Here is a 25,315-nt window from a genome sequence, read left to right as displayed (position 1 = left end):
TGAAACCTATTTTTAACCAGTGAATATACATAATATACAAAAATAAAAAATGTATCTACCTGGCGCAGAAGGTGCAGACTCGTCCAATACACATTTTCCCAACATGCACCACTGGAAGTAAAAAGAAGTTGATATTTAGTAACTTATTTTATTTGTATTAATTTTTAATCAAACACCAATTGAAAGTCTATCATCTAATAATATAATTAATCTCTTTTAGTATACTGAGACATCAAATAAAATTATGTTTTTAAAAGTATTTCAGCTTCATAGATTTCTTTCGTGGTTTTGAAGCGTTCAGTTTAAATGTTGCCACTGACTTATGAATGCTTAAACAGTGGTTCAAACTGAAATTATGACTTATTTTGGGAATATCTATGAATTTGTTCAAGAATTGTTATTTTAAAAGCAAATGTAATAGTTATTGAGTTATCCTGTTCGTATATAATATGAGTTCGGATCAACGAGCAACTAGACTGTGAATAACATATACCGATTAGATTGCTCAATTACCATTACTTAACCAAACGGATGCAAGGTTCATAAGATCAATAAAACCATAGCCGAAATAAAATAGAAGTAACTTATATTATCGCTATTTTGTGCATTTTTCTTTTGATCTTTTTTTGTGATAATTTTCATATGATGCTTTGCTTGAGATGGAAAAATTATCGCTAGAAACTAAGGAGGCCACGTGGCGTTGCTAACGAAATTGACATGAAATTGACAACGTTGTCATAGGTAAAATAGCGATAAACAGATTATCATTGGTCATCTCAACTCGATTGCTTTTCTCACTTTCGCTGTACCAGCTCAAGCGAGAAAATCAATCTCGTTGAGATGATCAACGATAATCTATAAGTATTATCTTACAGATACTAGTTATATCAATTAGACAACTTATGTCATCCTATGCAAAATAAATTAAAAAAAAAAGATCATTGACAACAATGATATGCGTTAATATGGTAATTTGTTGTCTGTAAGATTACATGTGTATGCTTTATATTCCACGTGTTCATACCTTTTTATCACCACAAGATGTTCCCATTGCAGCTCGCTGTTCGCTAGCTGTGATACAAATTCCCTTTACTGGATCAAAGCAATACATTTTGTAGCACATTTCATCTATTGTCGAAGGGGGCTAAAAATTGATCATAAATATTTATAAACTTTCATTCATAATCTCATTGCCATTATGATAAACACTTTTGAAAATCGCATTAAACGACGTTTTGTAGTGTTAACATATACCTAGTATTCTGAAAACAAATAGCAAAAGTTTATAAAAAGATCAACAGTTTTGAAAAGATCATTTAAGCGGATTATTCAAGGTAAGGATGGAATCTTTCGAAATCTTTGATAGCAAATAACAGCAAAACAATTGGTACAGGTTTTTAATGAAATAAACAATTTTGATGCAGGATTTCTATTCATTTGTAAGACTTTTCATTTCAATGCAGAAAGTTATGATTCTACGTTATGATACAGATATGTTTTACAGAATCAACATTATACTTCCTCCAAATCTTTGATACTTAGCTTAATGAGGAAATAGTTAAGTTTATAAAGAAATGAACAGTCAATGTTTGCTATTTTGTCAATTTTACAGTCCACAAATCTTTTCTTTTATTCTTTGTATAAAGCGTTTTATAAGACGTAATATCTTCTCGCAATCCATATCAAGATTGTGTACTGTATTTTTCTTTTTTTTCACATAAATCTTCCTCTTTTTAATCCTTCCAAAATATGTCATATACAATTGTAATTACAATGGTCACATAGAACATGTTTTGTGGTCTGTCGTGTTTATTATTTGAAATAGCACAATAAAAGATACATTTTGACAGAGTTTTAAAAACTATAGTCATTTTCTTTTATAGTACAACCCGTACTACCTTAACGCGACAGAGATACTCAATTTTTTTTTTAATTAAAACTATTATACATAAAAATTGAAAACATCACTTCACGTCATAAAAATATATTTAACTTAAGAGGGAAACTACGTTGATCATTACAGTAATGTTCTAACTTACATCAAGCTTATATTCATATATATATATCATATTAAAGCAAAGTACATACACACATAAAAGAAGTATTTCCATATATTTCCTGACATTGACCATGAACATTCATGATTTGTCCAGGTGGAACCGATAAAAACGGTTTCACCACTCCATTTGTCACTGAAGACCCACTGCTATCTTCTCCTAAGCAATTGTTGTGTCTTAAATAAAATGAAAAAACTGAGCATTTTTAAGAATAGATATATGCATGTCTGACGATTTAAACATCTCGTAAGTTTGACACAGAGTACTATGAATACTAGAATAAAACATTGGATTGTAAAAACATATCTAATTCAATTGTAAAAATATGACAAAACCTTATTAAATTTAGAAATACGATTGGCTTTAACATTTAACATGAACTTCTTGCACAGTTTATTATATTTACGGATTTTTTGATAACAAAAACAAACTTACAGTTCTCTCATTTTTTTGACCTGCTGTTTCATCTGGTAAATTGAACAATCTGAAAATTTGAAACTGTATTCCACCGTTTTTCTGTTGATTATGGCTGACGATGGCGCCATTATATAATTCATGGCACTAGGACAATTAGCTGCTTCTGGTACACTGTCACCGTCGTGATGTATAACGCCAAGACTGAAATAAAACATAATAAACCGATTGACCATACACATAAGGAGCATTAAAATGAATATCTTTGTCACATATAACCATAGAAATAGATCATATGTTGTAACCACAATCTCTTGCTTTATTTCGCCATTGTAATATAACAGAGAATGCGACCTGAATTTTACCTTTACAGGCAGTGTCAAAGCCTGTAATTTCAGTGGCTGCTATTTTGTTATATTCGTTGTTTTGTTTATCATTTTTTAAATACATTGGGTAGTTATATTGAATCTACTTATGTAAGTACTGTACTATTTTCATGTCTATGAAAAGTAACATAAAGAATGTGGTGCACACTGAATAACCAGCGTAATATTTCTTAGAATTCAATTCCAAATTCCATTTGTAAGGATTAAATTTTGAAAAAAACCGTTGATGACGTCACGATCCCGCAAAAGTGCGTAATGACTTAAAGAAGAAATTTAATTAAAACGGTTATTAATAATATTTTATTTCCGTACTTCATAAATGTAAATTTTCCAGTTAACATCAAGTTAAGACGTAGAATCATCTGGTATTATACAGGATGTTTATAAATAAATTAAATCTAAGTTAAAAAGTGGGCAGACTGTGACATCAATTTGATGCGAAATAAAAGAGCATTACAATAAAGGTTAACTGATGAAAATATATAATACTTTTTTTGTACAAATCTTTATTATGTCTGGCGTGTCCCTTGTTATTTCATATTTTATTGTTTTTGATGGAGTATTATGTACCTTTTATTGTGTCGTGTTGGAGTTAATATTTTATCAAAATAAGGTGACATAGCCCACGCAGTAAGCCTCAACACTAATAAAACGCTGGTTATTAGATTCCTAACTTAAAGATTCTAATATTGTATAATCATATTTTATATACACAAATTCATTTATCTTAATTCTGATTATATGTTAAAAATATCCGTTTTTAGCCTTAGAAATGTTTAATTCGAATTAATATATTTAATTTATTGTATTAGATTGCCATGTATTACTTTAACAGAAAACAATTTTGGTCATACTTTTAACTAAATTATCCTTAAGTTAAAATATTGTACTTCGTGGTGCATACGTATTCTCAAGCTAAAGAGAAGGTTAACGACTGTACATTGTTGTCAGTGTTAATTTGTTGGTTACATTTGAATTAAACGTGTTATTCTAAAATAGTCAATTCCCAGCCAATTGTGCTTACTCAAAGGTTGCAACTCCTTCAGTCAAAGTTGAACTTAGACGGTTACTGATTTTGTTAAAGTCATATGAAACGAGTGAGTGGTGAAAAATAATGTTTATCGAATTCTTGAACCAATGCATGTATATATCATAAACTTAGTCCTCTGTGCACGATTTTTTCATTTTTCGCAAATATATCGTATAATCGTAATTTTTTTTTCAGTCTGTCTGTTATGATTTAACAAATATGGCTGCTCATTAAATGCCGTGTTTCAAAGCCGAAGTGTACCGATTGTCACCTTATAGTAAACAAATAACAAAAAGCATGGGCATTGAGCACGTATTTAACATGTACAATCAGATAATTGTTTATTTTAATGACAGATCCGTGCGTATTGTGATCACCGGATTTTTACGAGGAGGGTTACGCTCAGGTCACTATGCATACGGAAAATATGTCGGCGAATTGCTTCCTGGAAGCAAGCTATTAAAAATAAGTAGACTTCTTCTAAATGTGGACAAAGTGAAGAATTTTCCTCAGAAAAAAGTATATGTACATAAGTTGTATAGTGAAAACTATCCATTTAGTTATAAAAAATATGTGCATATTTTTTTTTAATTTGAGGTTTCTTGTATGAATAAAATGACTTTAAGATACTTTTCATTGTATGCATACTCTAACAGGTTTTATAGCTTTTGGCTTTCCAAATGTCTGGTCTCGTGCTTGCCTAGTCGATTTTATCACCTAAACACTTGTTGCGAGTATGGACATTATATCCTACAGTATTGGGGTATTATCGGGATAGTTTCTCATTAACATATACTATAACCTCACATTTCTTTTTATTTAAAGAATCAGTAATGAATAGTAAGAAGTAGGTAATTTTAACACAAATGTCACTGAAGAAATAAAATCTTTAATACATTAGTTAAATTGTGATTTCGTTCTACTTTTGGTTGATTGATTCTACTAGTATTCTGCTATCAATAATTTCTGGCATATAAAGGACGCTAACAAATTGAAAATAAATCAAATATTATAGCAAGTTCTGCAAAGGGATACAACGAGATGGAGTATTGGAAAGGAGGAGAGGGATGTGATAAAATCTATTTTTTGGATCCTGACATAACAAACAAAGTTTCAATCTTTTCAAAATTTCGTGGCTTTAATTTATGATGTTGTAAGCTGGGCCCTTTAGAAATGCTTTTACCTAAGTCACTATAACGCCTTACTCATATTGCAATATAGAATGAAATTCAAAACAGTGTGGCTGTGACCATTGATTGACACATTAAATGCATCCATATGTAAAGGCCACTGCTCACTATGTACTTTTTTAAGATACTTAAACTATGGTGTCACCAAAGGATCTCAACACCTTAATAAAGTAATTCGAAAAATTAATCAGAAATAACACGATGTTTTGATTTATATCAATTATATAAATCAAAAGATAAAGGTTATTCCTGATTATTTTTTCGAATTATTTTATAATTAAAGGCGTTAAGAAACCTTTGGTAACCCCACAGTTTAAATGTTTATCGTAGGTACGTCGTGAACAGTGGTCGTTACAGACAAGCGTTCACGTAAATTTTCCCAGTCAATGGATGAATTTAATGTGTCAATCAATGGCCACAGCCACACTGTTTTGAATTTCATTCTATGTTAATTCTTACATTAGCCATTGCATATGTTATAAGCATCTGCATTTACTTTTTGAATAATACATCGTGTGCCAAAATATGTTTTTAAAAGGCATTGTCTCCTATCTAAATATAAATGACAACTTATGAGGAAAATTCTACAAAAGTGTTGCCATATATCATTCATAAATTGTCCTTTAAAATGTCAATACCGCAATTATTATATGTTTGTTTTATAATCTCTTAATAACATGGCATCAAACAAGGAATCTCTCAAATTAAGGAATACTGGACTAAAAGATGTCGAACATAAACGTATTCTTCTCTCTTAGTTGCATTTCTCTAAGTTGTTTGTAATGTATTTCCATAACAAAAAGCGATGTAATTTGACCTGCGCTGTCTCCTGTTTCTAAAAGAGCGATGACAATTGACATGTAATGTCTCCTGTTTCTACAACAGCAATGACAATTAACCTGTGCTGTCTCCTGTTTCAACAAAAGCGATGTAAATTGACTCACGCTGTCTTCTATTTTTACAAAAGCGATGTATACAAAAGCGATATTAATTGACCTAAGCTGTCTCATGTTTTTACAACAGATATGTCAACTGACCTAACCTGTCTCCTATTTCAACAAAAAAAAAACAGCTTTGGCAATTGACCTAAGCTGTCTCCTATTTTAACAAAAGCGATGTAAATTGACCTATGCTGTCTCCTATTTTTAAAACAGCGATGTAAATTGACCTAATCTGTCTAGTGTTTCTACAACAGCGATGTAAATTGACCTAAGCTGTCTCCTATTTTTTCATCAGCAATATTAACTGACCTAAGCTGTCTTCAAATTTTTACAACAAACAGCGATGTCAACTGACCTAAGCTGTCTCCTATTTTTACAACAACGTCAACTGAATAAGCTGTCTCCTATTTTTACAACAAACAGCCATGTCAAATGACCTAAGCTGTCTTCAACAAACGAGGATGTCAACTGACATAAGCTGTCTCCTTTTTTTTAACAACAAACAGCCATGTCAAATGACCTAAGTCGTCTCCTATTTATTCAACAGCGATTTTAACTGACCTATGCTGTCTCCTACTTTTACAACAACACCAACTGACATAAGCTGTCTCCTATTTTTACAACAAACAGCCATGTCAATTGACCTACGCCGTCCTATTTATTCAACAGCGATTTCAACTGACCTAAACTGTCTCCTACTTTTACAGCAACACCAACTGACATAAGCTGTCTCCTACTTTTACAACAAACAGCCATGTCAATTGACCTAAGCCGTCTCCTATTTATACGACAGCGATGTCAATTGACCTAAGCTGTCTCCTATTTTAACAACAACGTCAACTGACATAAGCTGTTTCCTATTTTAACAACAAACAGCCATGTCAAATGAATAAGCTGTCTTCAACAAACGAGGATGTCAATTGATCTAAGCTGCCTCCGTAATTCTTCAACAAGCAGTGGTATTACCTAGGATAACTTATCATTTTTTCCACAAACGGGGAAGACAGTTGACCCATATTTTACTTACTTGTGTCCAAGCTCGTGCGCTGCGATTCCCCCTGAATTATATGATCCGTGGTCAACAATAACGGACGTACTCATAGAAGTACATATCCCACTTAAGTAGCTCGTTCCTACAAATAAAATAATGAGGACCTACTAAACATAGAAGTACATATCCCACTTAAGAATCTCGTTCCTACAAATAGAATAATGAGGACCTACTAAACATAGAAGTACATATCCAACTTAAGAAGCTCGTTCCTACAAATAGAATAATGAGTACCTACTAAACATAGAAGTACATATCCCACTTAAGAAGCTCGTTCCTACAAATAGAATAATGAGGACCTACTAAACAACTTACAACAGTACAATTAAACTGATTACATGTATGTATGCCATAATGCTTAATTCATACTTTAAACACGTTACTCTTACATCGACTAGTTTATAAGGACAATTTCATTCGATGATTCAAATGAAGTGAGTCGAAAGATAACAGAGTGAAATTCAAACTTATAAAAGTCGAAAATTAACTGACAACACCATGATTAAAAAAAAAAATAAAAAAAATATTAGTAATCAAAACCCAACATAGAAAACTAAAGACTGCGCAACACGAACCCCGAAAACTGAGGTGATAACAGATGCGCCTTCATGTGGCACCTGTTGTGATGCTCGTTTTTGTACAAATCGGTAATTAGTCTAATTCGGTAAGTCACCAAAGGCGTTGGTTGCACCCAAGTTTGGCACTCAATTTTCTTGAAAAAAGGTCACCTTCTTATCGATAGTGAACTTACAGAACAGCGCATGGTTATTATAGCAGATATTTAAATATATACAAACAAATAAATAACTTTCCTGCGTAATTCGAAAAAGAGCAGGCTAATGCCGCCACAAGGAAGCACTCGCACCCGCAAAGTGGAAAGGAATTAATATATTAAGTTGCAAAACGTGTTTCCCAATCCACTATAAATAAATATGTTTAAACTAAATAAATAACTTGAAACATGTCTTTATGAATCATACAATAACTTGAATAATGGTCAACAGACACTTTATTCTAAAGGGAAATATATTATTGGTAACATACCTAATATGTATCCTCTACCATTTGTAGCATCGTGTCTGAAAAATATAAAAATAACAACAATATTTAGACTTTTATAATTTTTTCTATCTGCGCAGAATGGTTTCTAGATAATCCGATACGAATAAAATGTTCTGCATTGTATACTGATCTCGTCAACATACATTTTGATTTCAACTTCGCGGTCTGCACCTAAGACATTTTGATTTCGACAACAATTGAGGAATTAAGGCATAAATATTACTACTGGATAATATCAAATTTGAGAAACGAGGGTTTGTCACTTTCTTTACATGAATGCCTCGATAACCTCCGCTACAATTCCGATCACAGTCTTATTATAGTGAACAAAGAGCAACAACTCTGTTTTTTATGCAATGATATTTTAAAACGGAATTGCACGACTTGTTAAGTTTTTCTGTTGCACGTCTTATTAAGTTTTTCTATTGCACGACTTCTTAAGTTTTTCTGTCCTGTTTAAGGTCAAGTGTAGTTATAATTTTGTTGTTGACGATATGGCAACACACTGTTATTACTAGATTTATTTCACTTGGCTTGGCGGGGGTTGGAGAAGTTCGCTTATTTAAGACCAGTCCATCTATAGACAAGAGTATTGGGATAAACTCATCAGTGAAGTGTCAAGTTATTCGTCCCATATCATATTCATACACTCAGTTCTTTTGTATATGCGTTTGGTGACACTGACAGGTGATTAGAATTCAATATTAATTATAACGGCAATCATCCTTATCACACACATCTTAAAATAGACTGTCCTTATGCAAATTTAAACATACGCTCTACCCGATCATGTGGAAATAACATTGGTAATACAATATGTATTTGAAGATTTGTTCAACGAACTTTCATCAATTTCGTTGTACAAAGGCTTTAAATAAATATGTTTTAAAAGGTGAGTACATGGTTGAAACGTATTTGGTTGAACTTACTCTGTAAAGAACATGGCGTGGTCGTGTTTTGGTAAATTTGTCGATTTTTTTAGAAAGTTTGTCAATCCTAACAATGTCGTACTTCCATCCACTTTTGATCGCTTATCCTGTCCCTGGGAATAAGTTAATACAAAAGGCATATCTGTTGGATTCTGAAAGTAAATAATATCTATATTAGATTTATAACTTTCTTTTCGTATGATTTTCTTTGTCATTGAATTATATGTGCAGCTTTGTATTTAAATATACAAGAACAATAACAAGTAATTGGTACCATGGTTTTAATGTTAGTGTTGAACTGTTGTATGCATATGTAAATAAGACTTGAAGAAACATTCAAATGAAAGACTCGGTTGCTTTTTTCAAGTGTCAAGTTATTCGTCCCATATCATATTCATACACTCAGTTCTTTTGTATATGCGTTTGGTGACACTGACACTCTTGTGTCCAAGCTCGTGCGCTGCGATTCCCCCTGAATTATATGATCCGTGGTCAACAATAACGGACGTACTCATAGAAGTACATATCCCACTTAAGTAGCTCGTTCCTACAAATAAAATAATGGTCGACATAAATTGTCGATTTATAATATTCAAATAATATTCAAATAATATTCAAATAATATTGTCTTTGTATGTAAATCGTATTACTACGAATGTCTTGTAAAAGAATTGGGTATAAAGGAGCACTCAGGTAATCCCACATACAAAGACATATCATTTGACAAGGATGAGATTTTAGCAAATCATAAGTCCTTCATGGCTTCAATAAACATTGCATTGAACACCAAATCGGAGGACTTACCTTGTTTGTATTGGATACCAAAGCTTCATAAAATTCCGTACAAACAACGGTATATTGCTGGCTCATCTTCATGTTCTACTAAAGAATTGTCCATTAGATTGACTAAAATTCTGTCCGCAGTGAAAGAGGGTCTTCAGAAATACTGTGAAACTGTTTACTCGCGTAGTGGTATTAACCATATGTGGATTCTTAAAAATTCTAAAGAACTTCTAGACAATTTTAAATCTCGGTCTTTTTCTGAAATTAGTTCCATCAAAACTTTTGATTTTTCAACCCTGTATACCACCATTCCCCATGTGAAATTGAAAAATCGCCTTAAAGAAATAATCCACAATGCCTTTCAACATAAAAATGGTAGCATACGCTATAAATTTATTACTTTGGGATTTCATAAGGCATATTTCGTAAATAGTGACAAACAAAAAGGTAAGATATGCTACACAGAAGAACAAGTGGTCAGTATGCTGGAGTTTCTTATCGACAACATATTTGTTGAGTTTGGAGGTAGACTTTTCCAACAAATTGTCGGCATTCCTATGGGAACAAACTGTGCGCCTCTTCTTGCCGACCTCTTCTTATTTTCATATGAATCGGAGTTCCTCCAGACACTTGTAAAAAACAAGAGAATCAAAGAAGCCAGATTATTTAATTTCACTTTCAGATATATTGATGATGTTCTTTCCATAAACAATCCGAACTTTTCTGATTGGGTTCCATTAATATATCCCCCAGAACTAGAGATTAAAGAAACAACAGACACGGCTTCCTCCGCCTCATTTTTAGACTTATATCTCGAATTTGACTTACACAGTCATCTCAGTACCAGAATCTATGACAAACGAGACGATTTTAATTTTGAAATCATAAATTTCCCCCACCTTAGTAGCAATATACCAACTTCACCTGCATATGGGATATATATTTCCCAACTTATTCGATATTCAAGAGCTTGCAGCTCCTACTCAGACTTTGTAATACGTCATCAGTGTCTGAGTAGAAAGTTGATGAAACAGGGGTATGTCAAAGAACGTCTCGTTCTTTTTCTAAAAAAGTTCATCGGAAGGTACCAAGACCTTGTTGATAAATATTCCGTATCAACTTCTCAAATAATACACGATGGTCTTGATGTATAGATTCTTCGTACTGATGTTGTTTATCATCTTAACAACGTGTTTTATAGTTCTTTCATTTGTCTTTGTTCTATTATTAATATTACTTTTACTGTTAAATGGTTTCATGTGATATCCGTTTCACGTGGCTCGGTACTTATACATCTCGTCAATGTGTTTGTATTGGCTTTCATTTTTTTGTGGTTTGTTTTGTATTTGCGACTTTTTGTATTTCTTTTGTTCTTATAACGTGACTCTGTACTTTAAAAGATCCCGTCAGTATGATATTGTTCTATTATATGTCATTATGATATATTTCTATTATGAATTACAATATACGTTGAACCACAAACGTCAAAATCATTCAATCGCGTAGTGGTATTAACTATTTTTGGATTCTTATAAATTCTATATATATCTTTTGGACTAGTTTAAATCTCGGTCTATTTCTTAAATTTATTCTTACATACCTTTGATTTTTTAACCCTGTATGCTAATATTCCCATGAAAATTTTAAAATTGTTTGTACGCACATTGAACGACAAATTTATGTGACGTATAAAATTTTCTGACGTCAGACACTCAATAAATGTGTTCGTAGATAGTAGATGTTTTTGTGTTCTGTTAAATTGTTCCTTTTAAAATTGTTAAACGATGATGACTGATGTACCCATATTTTGACTATTATATTTATTGTGTCTGTTTATTTAACGCATCAATGTAAAAATATCGGAAATTGATGAGACTGTCATTACAAAAGTGAGAGGGTTAGCGCTATAGAACCAGGTTTAATCCACCATTTTCTACATTTGAAAATGCCTGTACCAAGTCAGTTCTTGTCCATTCGTTTTTGATGCGTTTTGTTATTTGATTTTGCCATGTGATTATGGACTTTCCCAATTGATCTTCCTCTAAGTTCAGTATTTTTGTGATTTTACTTTTTGTACTTAATGAATATATGTTTTGAGTAATAATAAAGTCACTAAACAGTAACCATCGCAACTGATAGTTACAAAACAATGTGTATGGGAATGAATAGAAAGCATCGTATTATTTTACCCACAATTTTATCTTATGTCTCAAGTGTTGTGTTTAGTTATTTTCATTTATATGTTAAAAGGGGGATAGTTCTTGCTGAGTGATAATTTAGCCTGGCTTCTTGGCCACACTTCCTCGTGCTTGTCAGTCTAGTGTTGAGCAAGCGACACAGTAAACATAGAAAAACTAATGCATGTATTGAATACATTCACCACATACATACATTTGAACTATCGAAAGAAAATGTATAAATATACCTAGTAGTATGATACAGTAACCTTTACACTGTTGTGGAGAGGGCTTACATAGGCTATGCCTGTTGCCCAATCCAATTCAATTTATTTGAATAAAATATTGTTTAAACTAAACACTCTTAAAGCTAATGACATCTCGGATTCGAAAAATCTCTTCAGGAATAAACTGTAGATCTTGATTTTATATATGAGGTTTGGAAGACAAAATCGAGTCTTTCTATGGAAAGGAGAAGGAACATAAATAACAATATACTTACCTTTGCAACAAAAAATCCCGCCAGTTTAACTTTTATATGAAAATCAGTATTATTAATTGATGAAAAACGTAGATCTATCTACAAAGAGCAAAAGAAATTTAAGGATCTTTTTTCATATTGTTTTCTCTTATAAATTAATGTGATACTTGGTTATTTATTTAACCTTTTTGTGATTAAGTGTATAGTTTATATTAACCTGTCCATTAGAAAAAAAACATAATATGATTTAAACAAGTTTTGTAAAATGTTACCACGTTTGCAATTTCGGGGGCCAAATAATGACCTTAAGTGATCTACATTTAATGTCTGTGTCATTTGGTCTCTTGTGGAGAGTTGTCTCTTTATCATTAATGCCACATTTTCTTTTTATATTCATCAGACATGACAACAGATGTAGCAAATTTAATTCACATAGTTAGTAATAAAAGCATCATGGTAAGAATAAGTATAAGAATAAAGCAGACTGACGAATACCGACTAATGTGTCCGTTACAGAGACGTTGATACGAATACAATATGACAAAAAGCATGAATGCTAAGTTATACTCGTGAAATATACAAGTTTATGATAAAAGGCTAATTTTTTTTCGAGCGTAACTGATGAGTCTTTTGTAGACGAAACGTGCATCTGGCGCAAAAACAAATTGTCAATCCTTGTTTGATGAGTTTTTTTAAAACTATAAATAGATTGATGTTCAAAAGAAATTGTTGACTATGAATAAGACCATATACTTTTTATCTTATTTGCGTTATGTCATATTCGAAATCTTCTGTATTTTTATTTTGAACTATAAAACTAATTAGGACATTCTAGTACATTTGACTTATTTTTGAAATTGTCCTTAAAATTCTAAATTTCATGAATTTCAAATATTTTTTTGTGAAACATGTTTGTATATGTGTTTGATCTCAAATATACGTTATACAAAAATTAAGGATACAAACTTGGGCTTAATAGCATTTCCCAATGTACAGAAATGATTAGTTTTATACAGATTCAGAATTCGTTTTTTTTCTTGTTTTTACATACAGTTTTATTTGAATTTCCACAATTCGGCTTCAAATCTAAGATACGATGTACAGTTATTTTCGTAACTCGATTCTGAAATGTTATCATTTTATTGTTCATTAAAGTACTCTATCGTAAGTAGATTTTTCTATGAATTATGGTTTCCATGATACGTCAAAGATAATATATGTATAAGTTTACTTACTCCATTAACAACATGCGTAAAATAATATCTTAATTTCGTCATAGTATCGTCATCGTTACCATGCTTTTTGTAGAATCTGTAAAAAAATAATCAATTTTAAATGTGCATCATTGCGAATATATCTTTACAACACGGAGTAATGTTCTTAGTCTTTACAGAGCATTTATCAAAACATAGTGGTTATTGTATAATACAATCGCCCCGGTGGCATTTGGTAGCTTGCCTTCGTCGATTGCAGGAGGTCGGGGTTCGACCTCCCCCTCTCCAACCGGGTTTGAAAGAAAAACATAAAAATTCCAAATTTCTACTTCTCTGCTTAACTCGTAGCATTTAGGAAAATAGCAAAAAGTGGTGGGATCGAAGTCGGAATAAAGTCACGGTCAATAAGAATGAAATGCCTTCCTGCTGAATGTTAACTATAGAACGTTTGAATACCATTTGTGTGTGTCAGTCTAGTACAAAGCAAGGTTCATAATCATATCACATGAATATGACTGTTCTCGTCCTGATATGTATGTAAAGTTTGTTACTGGACGTAAAACACCACTCCATCCATCAATCCATATTTGTTTTTACCATATTTGTTTGTGTTATAGGGCCTTTTAGTCCATTTGGACGAGCACATGGCTAGTATGTATTTTGGTAAGACTTGTTCAAGGTTTAACGTATATTTTTAGATTTCCCCGTAATATTTGTTTCATCAAAAGGCAACTATCTTTGTACACTGCGAGTTGGGAACGGAAGTGTCCTAAATGAGTGACCTCAGTCAATTCCATGACTGTTCCGTTTACAAATATAGGGAACTAAAGTTAATACCAGGAGTTACAAATATCATAAACATGGGGAACCTAGGTTAATACTGTGACTGTTCCGTTCACAAAGATTAGGAACCAAAGTGAGTAACCATGACGCTACAAGTCTTGTCTGAGTGATAATTTTTCCTATCAAATATAGGTTTCAGGCTAAAAACCAAATGTCAAGAAAAGATGACAATCATCGTCATAGAAGGGCAATAAGTATACTATTGGAAGTCGTCTAACAGTTTTGATGTAAATATACTGTAGGTCTGATTTTGAATCTTTACGCCATTGGCAGATTTTGTACTTCTATGTATAGTAGTTTTCAAGATAATACACAAAACTGGTATGTTACCCCTTTGTTCTATTACTAGCCACGCTGGTTGGCAGGCGAGATCATCGGACTCATTATAAAACTAGATACTGCAATGAGGATTGTGGCTATAAGTTTGGTTAAATTTGGTCTATTAGCTAGTTTCATGCAGAGAAGAAAATTTTTGTACATCAACCGTACTACCGACGATAACGACTGTAGGATTACGATCTATAATCAGATGATAAACTTGCAATGGTATTTTAAAACGGGCTATTACACAAACACTGCAGAAACCATAGTGAACTACTGTGATGAAAAATAATCGAAAAACTAATTATTTTTCTTCATTAAAATTTTCCACTTTATGAATCGATAAGTAATAATATAAACAAACTAAAACAACCTTATCTGACCACTATAGAAGAGATATGACTTACTTTTTGTATAAACTATGATCAATGAGTATAAGGACTTCTACAGTAAAGGTTGATGGCATGTCAAAGTCACTGTCTGTGATATAGTTATCGCGCGGATCAACCTGGCGTCTCGATAAATGGACCATGTTATGTCCTAGATACTGTGTGAAGAACGACCGGTGGCGATCTGAAATAGTCATTTATAACATTGTAATTATAAATGTCTAATACGTGCAGTATTGTCATATACGTTGTACATACTTAATGCTGTAAATAACAGAACATGTTTTAAAAGACATGCACGAAACTAGATTAGAATTTACCTCAATGGCCCTAAAAATATCATTCAGATCTTGAGTAATACCGAAAACTTCTTTTTTACTTTTTTGTCTAAAAATTCACATAGAAATATCTTTTATTTGTATATTGGTGAAACAAAAATGCAAAATGAACATTCCCCATTTCCATTCTCAATTTTATATTTAAAGTGTTGGATTGGGTTCTCTATATTTTCTCACAATGATCGGTACAATTGTGTTTACTATTATATGTAAATAAACATAAGAGGCAGGTCAATGTCCCCTGAACATGTTTCACACCAACTTAACCAAGGTCATGTTTTACTAAAATCACAGTATAGTTTTAAGACTAGATAAAACTATTTCAATAGCTATACAGCATGATTTTAAGACTACCTCCAATTATTGAAATATGATTTAGCTAATATTTGGTTAAACAGCATAATATTAAGACTATCTAATATTGTTAAAATATCTTTAAAGCATAGTTTAAAACCTACCTTATTGTTGGGCCATCTTTAAAGAATAGTTTTAAGACTCGCAAACATAGTTTTGAGACTACCTTATATAGCTGAAACATCTTTAAAACATGGTTTTAATATTACTTTATATTGTTGGAATATCTTCAAGCATAGTTTTAAAACTACCAAATATTATTAGAATATCTTTAAAGCATTGTTTAAGACTACTTTATATTGTTGGAATATCTTCAAGCATAGTTTAAATACTACTTTATGTTGTTGGAATATCTTCAAGCATAGTTTTTAAACTACCTTAAATTGTTAGGATATCATTGAAGCATAGTTTTAAGACTACAATTCTCTTCAACTTCGCACTTTATTTTACCTTTTTAACTCTTTTGAATTCGAGCGTAACTGATGAGTCTTTTGCACACGAAACGCGCGTCTGGCGTAAATACAAAATGTAATCTAGGTATCTACGATGAGTTTATTTAGAGCATTGTTTAAGACTACATTATATTGTTGAAATATATTTAAAGAATAGTTTTCAGACTACCTTATATAGCTAAAAAATGTTTAAAACATAGTTCTAAGACTACTTATTATTGTTGGAATATCTTTTAAGCTTACTTTTAAGAATTCTTTGTATTGTTAGACTATCGCGAAAGCACAGTTTTAATACTACTTTATATTGTTGAAATATCTTCAAGTATAGTTTTAATTACCTTATATTATTGGAATAGCTATACAGCATAGTTTTGATATTTATAAGCTTATATTATTGGAATAGCTGCACTTTATTCAGTATAGTTTTAAAACGTAGCTAATATTGGAACATCTTTAAAGCATATTTTTAAGAGTAGCTAATATTGTTTAAGTAGCTATACAGCATAGATTTGAGACTAGCCAATACTGTTGGAATAACTATACCGCAGAGTTTTAAGACCTAATATTGTTTGAATATCTTTAAAGCATTCATATTGTTGGAATAGCTATACGGCATAGTTTTAAGAGAATATATTGTTGTAATATCTTTAAAACATAGTTGTTTAGACTAAGTAATATTGTTGGAATATCTCTAAAGCATAGTTTTAAGACTTCCTAATTCTATAATATTATTAGATATCAACACATTTCTTATTTTAATCATAAAAATGAAACAAAATGCAAGGGATATTAGGAAAAGGAATTCTAAAGCACATATATCAATAAAATAACTAACATCCGTTGATATATAAATAAAAGGAATCCACCAGAAATGCTCATACTTTCCAAGTTTTCTGAATTATATTGCAGCATTTTATTGTTTATATAAAAAAGAAGATGTGGTATGATTGCCAATGAGACAACACTCCACAAGAAACATAGAAATTAACCACTGTAGGTCACCGTATGGCCTTCAACAAAGTGCAAAGCCCATACCAAATAGTCAACTATAAAAGGCCCCGAAATGACAATGTAAAACAATTCAAAAAAGAAAACTAACGGCCTTACTTATATGAAACAAAATTAACGAAAAACAAATATGTAACACATAAACAAACGACAACCACTGAATTACAGGCTCCTGACTAGGGTCAAGCACATACATACATAATGTGGCGGGGTTAAACATGTTAGCGGGATCCCCCCTAACATAGGACAGCGGTATAACAGTACAACATAAGAACGAACTATAAAAATCAGTTGAAAAAGGCTTTACTCATCAGACGGACAAAAATACAAGTGGACGTGGCCGGGTACTTGTACATCCCAACAAAATAAAGGCACTAGGAACAGATCTGAGAGTACTCGCAGTTAACTGGCAGCTAGTTCAAAGCCACTAACAACTAATAAAAAAAGCATGCATCTAAGACTAAATTATCAATCAATCGGTACAAATCCAACATCCAATGGATGAGTGTAAAGACGTCATAAACAGTCAGAGAAAAACATGACCTTGTGCAATGCCAAGTTACAGGTATCGACAGATTATAGATCCATGAATGTGTATATGTATATAACAAAATAGTAATATTTAGTTTGCTTTTAATTTACTGATAACAAAATCAATATTTGTACCAATACAAACAATATTCCATTTAATTGTAATTACTGACATTTATAGAGCGCTAGTATAACATGATATGGGAGAGTTGCAAGTCTCTTGTTTACTAATAGAAAAGGATGTAGTGATCATATAATCTAATTTCTCTTCAATATCTTCTTTATAATAACATACACGTTGAGACTCCAATGTCTACCGTTGCATTTCATTGATATATCATAATGATGAAAAAAGCTGAGAGAGGCGTTTTTACTTTTTTTTTTACGAAGTTAAATATGCTATAGATATGTCTTGTAATCTTTCATCAAAAGATTATGAAGTAAAAACACCTTTTACATCATTTGGTACTTAAAATTTGAGCGACAAGTATATTTACCTTGAAAAAGGTATAGTAAAACCAATATTCAAATTTTCTCATATAAGTTACGTTTTCATTACAGTACTTATTTCCTTGTTTGTCATTTAGGTTTATTAACTTTCAATACAACAGGAAATAGGATCAAGAAATCGTAAATACGTCAACAAGAATACTTGTGATACTAATATAGACCATTCATTACTGTTGTATAACTCCCACAACAATCATGTTCCTTAAGCAGTATGTATAGAATTAATTACAACTTATTTGACATTTCGTATCAGTTGATAATGTAACTATGATCTGCTTTACATTTAAGACGCGTACAAATTCACAATTGTTAACATAAATTATTTAATTGATATGAAAACACTTTGTTATCATTTCTATCATTTTTATTTTAGAAAACTATATAAAAAAAATATATGAGAAACTTAAAACTAAGGAATAATGATGACTTACTTGAAGAAATGCCAGCACTTCTCTTACGTAAATAATGAGAATTATTTTTGAATGTATTGGCTAGTTTCCCTGATGGCTCCAATACATATGCCGTATTATTTGATACCATATAACCATCCTAAAAGAACAACAATATGTTTAATAATAATTCGTTATTGTCATTTAAGTAAAATTATACTTGTAACATAAACAAAATACAGAAGTCAAGTAGGCAAGCAAGTAATTGAGGGTTTATATAAAATGTGGTGCGTTTTTTTGTTGTTGTATATGTTGTATAGTGTATCATTTATTTTAATTTAACAAATAGTCACAACAGGAAAAAATGCACTTTCTTATTTCAATAAATCGCTTGAGTTAATAAACAAGGAATTTTAAGAATCGTAAAATAACAATTTCCATTCTCAATTTTATAAATCGCTTGAGTTAATAAACAAGGAATTCTAAGAATCGTAAAACAACAATTTCCATTCTCAATTTTATTAAACAATGCCGAACAACCTACTTCAAAGAAGAGAAAATTAAATAAAAATTAGTGTTGACTAACTTACCAATTCTGTATGATTATCTTTACTTATTTTTAAAGAAAAAGCTCCAGTTTGATCTTTTGATTGGTAAAACGCAACATCCTAAATGAAAGTACAGCATGATTAATTAACGATTGAAGACTATTGCGGTGTACATGTATTTATATAGCAACATCAAATGGAATCGAAGTATTCACATCTATAAGCTTATGAAGCATTTTTCTGATTTGCAGAATTTATTTGTCATGTTAAGTAAAGACTGCAAAAGCAAATTTAAATGATATGTATAAATGATACACGTATATAATTTTTTTTTTTGACAACTTATTATGGATGCTATAGTTAATTCTTATTGCGCACAGAAGCATAAAATGCAATTTTGCCCTCCTTAACTAACATATTTTGAACAGTTAAAAAAGATGTACGGGAAAATGTGCAAGATAGATGAATTATTGGCTGCTAAAAGTGTATCGCAAATGTAGCATTTTTATTTAAGATGAGGTCATGCAATTGAATAATGTACTATAGGTCTTTTATTTAACCGAAACAATTACTGGGATGTTAGTTTAGTTTGAACATATTTATTTATAGTAGATTGGGAAACAAATTTTGCAACTTATATTAATCCTTTTCCACTTTGCGGGTGCGAGTGCTGCCTTGTAGCGGCATTAGCCTACTCTTTTTCTAAATCTACAAGGGTGTCTTTTACGTGCAAGAGATATGGCTCTCTCTTAACACTGGTCAGCCATTTATCGTCCCCTTCCGACGGACTATCATCGTTTCCTCAAGACCATACTCGCAAAAGGTGTCAAGGGAAAGCCGAAAATTCAGTCCCTGAAATTTTCATCCCGGAACGGGAATCGAACCAGGAACCTTTGTGGCAGTAGTCCGATGCACTAACCACTACATCACGGCTCTGTCTGGGATGTTGAGAGGTTAGTAGTATATCAAAAGTAACAGTCCGTCTCAAGTTACCTTCCTGGGACACATTAACATCACTTCGAGGGAAAGGCAATTTTTGTCACTTGCTCCGTAATTTTCGTGCTTAGCAGAGATATTAATATTTTAAGAGTATTTATAAAATCAGGTATACAGACAGATTTCAAATAAAATTTATACAATTCTAACTTGAAACAGATATAATAATAAACATATTGTTAAATTTTCAGAATTTAAAAACATGAAACTTTTTTCACAAAATATTGCTGATCTTAAAAAAAAATTAAACACATTATCCTTGTTTATTGTTATGTCATGATACTAGATTAATTATGATACAACAATTCCTATTAAAATAAAATTATATCATACATAGTTACAAATTAAAATGATAAATCCGAAATGCTCAGCTCGTTAGTTTTATGTAGTATACAAGTATAATAAATTGAATGATTTTACACCCAAGGCTCTTCAAGCGTACACACGAAAGACTATAAACGTATAATCTAAAACAGTAAAATCATGACAAAGTATAAGAGTCTTCAAACGTATAGTTATGACTTTGTGGTATTTTTATAAGTCCACTAGGTAATCAGTAATGCTAGTACAAATGTTCATTGTTGTAAGCTTGAGACATTTATACATTACTATTTGTATTTCGTCCACTACTTGAAATATTACCATACAGTTGACTGTTACTTAGTTTCAAAATCGACTGATAAATGTATGTCACTTTAGATGTTTCAGTCGAACAAATGTGAATCTTTCAGTTTTATAAATGTAAACGGAGGATACCCAAACTGCATCAGTGTGTTGACGTTTATTTAAGAAACAGACAAAAGTTTCCTATTCTGTGTTTATGTAGTTCTATCCTTATTAACAAAACAGGTCCTCATATTTAATTTTTAATCCATGCTGAATCATATAAAAATATGTTTGAACCGATATCTGACCTCCAAACGACACAGTATTATGTAATGAGTAGTACTTATATATGCTTAACTTCTCATCCTCACAAATCTAAAAACAGATGTTTTATTTTCGTTTTCCATATTTTTAGGACAATTTAACAAAAGTCTATGCTTACTATTCATTTTGTAAGAAATGAATGCATGTTACGGTCATAATTTAATTGCTCATTTTAAAGACTTTTCTAGTATGTTTGTTTGCGTGCTCATTAATCATAGGAAAAAATATTGTTAAGAATTCTTTTATTGGATTTGTCAGTTGAAAAGATTAATGGGAAAAAAATAGACAAATCTTACTGTACTGAAATCTGTGCAAGACTTCAAATAACTTAAGTCTTAAGTTTTTACAATGTCGATGTTCTGAATTGTTATTTATATTGTAAATCAACATCAGCTCAACGAAATGCCAGAGATGGATTTCATTACTGTTCCAAATGTTAAAAAACATTTTATCAATAACAAAAACCCCAATTGTGATAATAGTTTTCAAACTACAGTCGTATTATGCTTTACAACCGATCAGATAAACACTTACTTTACTGGTACCAAGTTCACATATCACATTACCAGTTTCTAGAGAGCACATTGGCACATTAATATCAATATTTGGATTTCTTTTGAGATCTAAAGTTTCTATAACATCACTTTGGTATATATCGAAACTAATTTCCCTTGGTAATGTTTCCTCATTAGAATTTTGTGTCTGTTCAGCACCTAAAAAATAAACTGAAATATAGTTAAGCTGTAAACATGACCGTTGACATTGTCTTTTAACCACAAAACTGTTGTTTTATAATACAAATGACATGGATTGCAAATAAAAACAATAATAAAAAATGGGTATAAATCACAAAGAAAATTATTTCCAAGTTGTTTTTTATACATGCAAATGACAAATCAGAGGTCAATCTTACATTTTATTCTTTATTCTATGGTTGATTATTTCTTTTTTTTTTGTAAGAAGAAAATTTATAATGTGCTTTCAACATTTATTTTATTAACATGTACAGTACTTACCATAGTTTGTTGGAATTTGTGCATTACTTTGACGTGAAAATAACTGAATAACATATAAAAAATAAACTCCGACTGGTAGTGGATACATCCAATCCATGATTCCGGATATTGTCCGAGATCCGTCCCTGCATATATACTTCTGCAATATGCAGCTGTTCGGTTCGGAAGCAATAAATAGTCCGGACCGTCTTGGATGAGGATTATATTCGAACTAATCAAGATGTAAAGGTAGTACAAAGCAATAGGACGATTATTGCCCGGAGAACAAGGCAATAAATTGTCTGTTTAGTGTATATTGGGGGCACATGTAGGTGTCATCAAATACATCTGCATAAATACATTTATTTGTAATACGTGCAAAATAATTCTCATAAAACCCATCAATTTAAAATTTATACATATTTAAAGTGTGTCAAGAGATTTTCTGTTTTTATTTGTCATTTTGACTAATTACATTGGTATAAAACGAAGGCAATTAAAACAAAGCTTTACATGGTATGCAAAATTTAGAAACCTATTTATGTTTGAAACCAAAATGTAATGTTTTGTTTAACTTTGATATAGGAATAACATTACACTGTCCAGTATGAGAATGTAAAAAGGCACGCTCCGATTTTGAAAAAAAGAGAGCTCCTTTCTTTGGACAGACTCATACAGGATGTGGTGGAGTTAAAGTATTTGCTGGCACAAACCCCTATCTCTAACCTAGGACCATGGTGTATCAGTACAACATCAGAACAAATTATACAAATCAGATGGAAACGGCTGAGCTTATCAGTTCGATACAAAACACAAAAACCCTAACAAAAAGAAAAATCATATATCTGAGACTAAAATAGCAATCCAACATCCATTTGAGTCAGTGTAAAGACACCAACTTTCAGAATTTGTCGTTCCTGTCATATCATTATTGTCTATGTTTGATTAATTCAAAAATCAATTTAACTCTAGTGGTTAAAACTTATGTGCACAACATAACTTTTTCTTCTTCTATTTTTTTTTCCGAAGACATTTCAATATATCAGTTGAACAATTCATACGTATTTCCCACCAAGTTATGTGACAAATGTCGTGATATGTCCCGTGTGTGCCTTCATGTTTGTATTATTTTTATGAAAATCCGGAGATGTGGCATTACGCCAATGAAAACAAAGATCAAAAGACACAATGTGAACAACCGCAGGTAACAATATGGTATCCGAATATGAGCACAACACATACCGTAAAGAAAGCTATAAAATGTCAAGTCAGGACATAAAGTCAACCAACTAAAAAGGGAAACCATCGGCCTTCTTCTATAATAAGAAACTTTTTTTTTATGGCAGACAAAATCTAGGACAACCACTACAAGGATTAAAAACACTATTACTGGAACATTTATACTGAGAAGTCGTTTTATAAATACTCCGGTACATTCTGTATTTGGCTACCCTAAGTCAGCTAGTGGTTTCTGTCTGCCTTATTTATTTTATATTTATTGTTTTTAGCATAAATACGATCGATGCTTTTCTCTTTTGAATTGTTTCAGATTTTGTCATGCCGAGGCCTTTTATATTTATTACTACACGATATTTATTTTTTTAATTTTTGAAGGCCGTAAATTGTCCTAATTTGTTGTTTACATGCTCGCCCTTTATTCTCTTGTGAATAGTCTCATTAACAATCATACCATGATTATCTCCCTTTTTTGTTAGCGACGTCTTTCAATGGAAAATTTGACAAAAACATGCAAAATTTGCAATTTTGTGTTAATGTGCATTGCACAGAAGCACTGGATAACTTTTTAATTTAATGGGAATATGTAATATTTTGATACACTATTCTTAGTATATGATATAGACTCTCTTGAAACTAATTTTGACAACAGTTACATTTAGGCCTTGTGAGAGGGACAAATACAGGAGGAAATTAATCTTATTTCTTTGTATCCTATTTATACTTTTGTATTGAGTGTTACCTTGAATGAATATTTATATAATAGTTCTTGAAAAACTGGTCATTATCGTGATATATGGACTGCCCACAGGACAGTGGTATTGACTAAGATAGTGATAATGACTGAGCCGAAGGCGAGGTCATTATCGCTGTCGCAGTCAATACCACTGTCCTACGGGCAGTCCATGTATCACGATAATGACCAGTTTTTCAAGAACTATTATGTTTATTTCATTGAGAAACCATGTTTTGGAAAATTCTCATAAATTCAAAATGCCTAAAGCGAACTCGAGTAGTTGTACGATTTCTATGGCAAAGAGTGAAAAACAGTCGTAGTAATACTGCCATTCATTTTAGTGCAATTTTTCAGTATATAAATACTTAATCAAGTTCTCTTTAATTTTATAATTAACCGGCTAAACATATGATAAACAATTCAACAACTTAAATATAATATTAAAAATAGGAACATGTTTTATAAAAGATACATCTCTCTAAACAGAGAAACCATGCCCCACCGGTCATTAACAGAGAAACAACGCCCCAACGGTCATTATCAGACGGAAACCACGCCCCGACGGTCATTATCAGACGGAAACCACGCCCCACCGGTCATTATCATGTAAAAGTTCGTTAACGACCGGTTTTCTGGTCCGTTTTGTTCTGTAAATGACCGATGGAATGTATTACTGAAGAATAATGAATGTCATGTGACCCCTTTTTATCCAATAAGAGAATCTTATTCTCAACCGATATGAAATAATATACAAATATCGTCCTTTGATGAGGTTAATATGTGGTTTTAACATGTATATTGACTTTTGAAGAAAAAAAAAACTGATTTTCACTGAGGACAACGACATACGTGAACGTCTCTAGGTTTTTCAAAAGTATATTAAACCACATTTTTTCCGAAACAAAAAACAGTAAGTAGTTGTTTTATACCATGTGCCGAGATGGAAATCTATATATTTAATAGCAGTTATTTACCAGAACCAATTTCAATTGAACGACAAATATTCAATTGTTATTATTAAAAT

General features: G+C 31.6%; 1 protein-coding gene across 2 annotated transcripts in view; it reads right to left on the bottom strand.

Annotated features, from left to right (window-relative positions):
- The window catches only part of LOC139502490 (A disintegrin and metalloproteinase with thrombospondin motifs 18-like), a 29,023-nt gene extending 6,455 nt beyond the window's left edge, over positions 1 to 22,568 (bottom strand). The window contains exons 1-14 of one of the 2 annotated variants that reach the window (XM_071291973.1): positions 22,341 to 22,568; positions 21,859 to 22,037; positions 19,441 to 19,518; positions 18,893 to 19,010; positions 15,287 to 15,452; positions 13,737 to 13,812; positions 12,523 to 12,600; positions 9,061 to 9,212; positions 8,114 to 8,148; positions 7,046 to 7,151; positions 2,493 to 2,675; positions 2,089 to 2,233; positions 1,025 to 1,144; positions 60 to 111 (exon numbers count right to left, since the gene is read on the bottom strand). In XM_071291973.1, coding sequence (XP_071148074.1) covers positions 60 to 111; positions 1,025 to 1,144; positions 2,089 to 2,233; positions 2,493 to 2,675; positions 7,046 to 7,151; positions 8,114 to 8,148; positions 9,061 to 9,212; positions 12,523 to 12,600; positions 13,737 to 13,812; positions 15,287 to 15,452; positions 18,893 to 19,010; positions 19,441 to 19,518; positions 21,859 to 22,037; positions 22,341 to 22,437 — 1,585 coding nt within the window. In that variant the 5' untranslated portion in view covers positions 22,438 to 22,568. The remainder of the gene's footprint in view (positions 1 to 59; positions 112 to 1,024; positions 1,145 to 2,088; positions 2,234 to 2,492; positions 2,676 to 7,045; positions 7,152 to 8,113; positions 8,149 to 9,060; positions 9,213 to 12,522; positions 12,601 to 13,736; positions 13,813 to 15,286; positions 15,453 to 18,892; positions 19,011 to 19,440; positions 19,519 to 21,858; positions 22,038 to 22,340) is intronic. The other variant, XM_071291972.1, reaches the window with a different exon arrangement.
- Positions 22,569 to 25,315: the final 2,747 nt, after the last annotated feature.

Source organism: Mytilus edulis, chromosome 14, assembly GCF_963676685.1.
Source record: "Mytilus edulis chromosome 14, xbMytEdul2.2, whole genome shotgun sequence".
NCBI classification, from domain to species: domain Eukaryota; kingdom Metazoa; phylum Mollusca; class Bivalvia; order Mytilida; family Mytilidae; genus Mytilus; species Mytilus edulis.
The sequence above is the reverse complement of the archived record's forward strand: the minus strand, read 5'-3'. Positions and strand labels throughout refer to the sequence as shown.